Source organism: Aplysia californica, unplaced genomic scaffold (genome assembly GCF_000002075.1).
Source record: "Aplysia californica isolate F4 #8 unplaced genomic scaffold, AplCal3.0 scaffold00482, whole genome shotgun sequence".
NCBI lineage: Eukaryota > Metazoa > Mollusca > Gastropoda > Aplysiida > Aplysiidae > Aplysia > Aplysia californica.
Window position 1 is genome coordinate 418,166 of NW_004797752.1, and position 1,853 is coordinate 420,018.

General features: G+C 45.6%; 1 protein-coding gene across 1 annotated transcript in view; it reads left to right on the top strand.

The window, feature by feature from the left end:
* The first annotated feature begins 142 nt into the window (after positions 1-142).
* Positions 143-1,853, top strand: part of LOC101860435 (pathogenesis-related protein PRB1-3-like) — a 9,949-nt gene continuing 8,238 nt past the window's right edge. Inside the window, exons 1-3 of the mRNA XM_035971689.1 lie at positions 143-354; positions 1,164-1,403; positions 1,665-1,786. Coding sequence (XP_035827582.1) covers positions 157-354; positions 1,164-1,403; positions 1,665-1,786 — 560 coding nt within the window. The 5' untranslated portion in view covers positions 143-156. The remainder of the gene's footprint in view (positions 355-1,163; positions 1,404-1,664; positions 1,787-1,853) is intronic.

Below are 1,853 nucleotides of genomic sequence, written 5' to 3' on the forward strand. Positions count from 1 at the left end.
CACACACACACACACACACACACACACACACATACACACACACACAAACACATACACAACATACACATACACACGTGCGCGCGAACGCATACACACGCACGCACAATAACAAATATAGAATCCCGTAATTCTCACACAGAACATCAGACTTGCATCATGGCATCTCACCGTCACATCCTTCTGGTGTCTCTGGTGTTTCTATCGTCCATCTCTTTGGCTCTCACCTTTGACCCCGTGGTAAACGTGAACAAAGTCCATGATAGCGGCCTTGATCCTGGAGCCATCAACCTTCTTTTGGACTTACACAACTCTTACCGTCGAGACGAGAAACATGCTAATGACATGTTTCGACTGGTGAGTATATTGTATTGTTCAAGTCATTTTTTTTATTGTAGTTCTTTTACGGTAACACAGTCAAGACGATTAGTCGATTTTGAATGTATATAAGGCAACTTTTATCTGTGTATGCAGATGTACAGAGCCCAGTTAGAGATGAGGTGGGAAGAAGGCAGTGGCGATGGCCTGGACATACTCTCAGGAAGTCAGGCAGCTGTATAAGGAAAGTGTTGGATTTGAATCCACAGTGTAAAAGTTCTAATGGAAGACCACGTGGAACCTGGAGAAGGTCACAGAAATTGATGTACCGTACAGAGAAGTGGGAAGACATAGAATACATAGAATACCATCAAGAAACTAGCCCAAGGTAGAGAAAGGTGAAACGTGTTTGTTCGTGGCCTACACCCTGACCCAGGGTGAGAAAGGCAATGATGATGATGCACACTGTGGCTTGTACTGCCCACAACACAACGTCCATAATATTCAGCTGCTAAAATGTTGCTTGTTGCCTTCTCTCCTCAGAACATACTTGTATGCGTGAGTTACAATAATGACTTGACAGTATTATTAACGATCACAAAGACGACGCCAAAAGCAATGATAACAAAAAGGAGAACGGTATTGAGAACATCTTCAAGGGAAAATACAACAGCAGCAACAACAGCAAAATCAGCAACATAAGAACAGCAACAATTACAACCAGAACAAAAACAATGCGTACAGTAACATAATAACCATCGCAATAGCAATAACAGTTGGTGTCCTACATCCCTCCCCCAACCACCCCACCCATTCCCTCCACTCCCGCTTCCCCAAAACCTTCCCAGGAATGGTCCAAAGCTCTGGAACAGGAAGCAGCCAAATGGGTGTCCCAGTGCGACTTCCAGCACCACAGTGACCCCGAGTGGGGCGAGAATCTCTTCCGGAGCATCCACCACAGCGGTGTGGAGGACGCCATAGAGAGCGGCATGAGGGCCTGGCACCTGGAGCGGTACAACATCTACGACCGCGAGGAGGGGCTGGACTGCTGCACACGCACCAAGGATACCTGCTGCTCCTTCTCGCAGGTAGATGCAGTTGCAGAACTCGCTACCTTAGAACTGTCAAAAATAGCCCCAAACTTTTTGTTGAGTGAGTTGTGTGTGTGTGTGTGTGTGTGTGTGTGTGTGTGTGTGTGTGTGTGTGTGTGCTTGTAGCAATTGAAATAAAAAACCCAAACAAACAAAGAAACCGCAAAAAAGCACCACAAAAACCCCGAATGCTCATGACATCGAATTTATAAGAGAGTGGATGCATTTTAAATTTCTGACTTCTGACACCATCAACAGATCATTTGGGGCTCCAGTCGGTTCGTGGGCTGTGCCATCAGGAGTTGCGATGTCCTCAGAGGGAAAACAGCACAGGACGACTACACCGACGCTGTCTTCATGGCTTGTTACTACTACCCTAGGTCAGCGAGTCTATCCTCTTGTCCTTTTTATTTGTTCAATCTGTTTTGAGAGAAATATATATATATA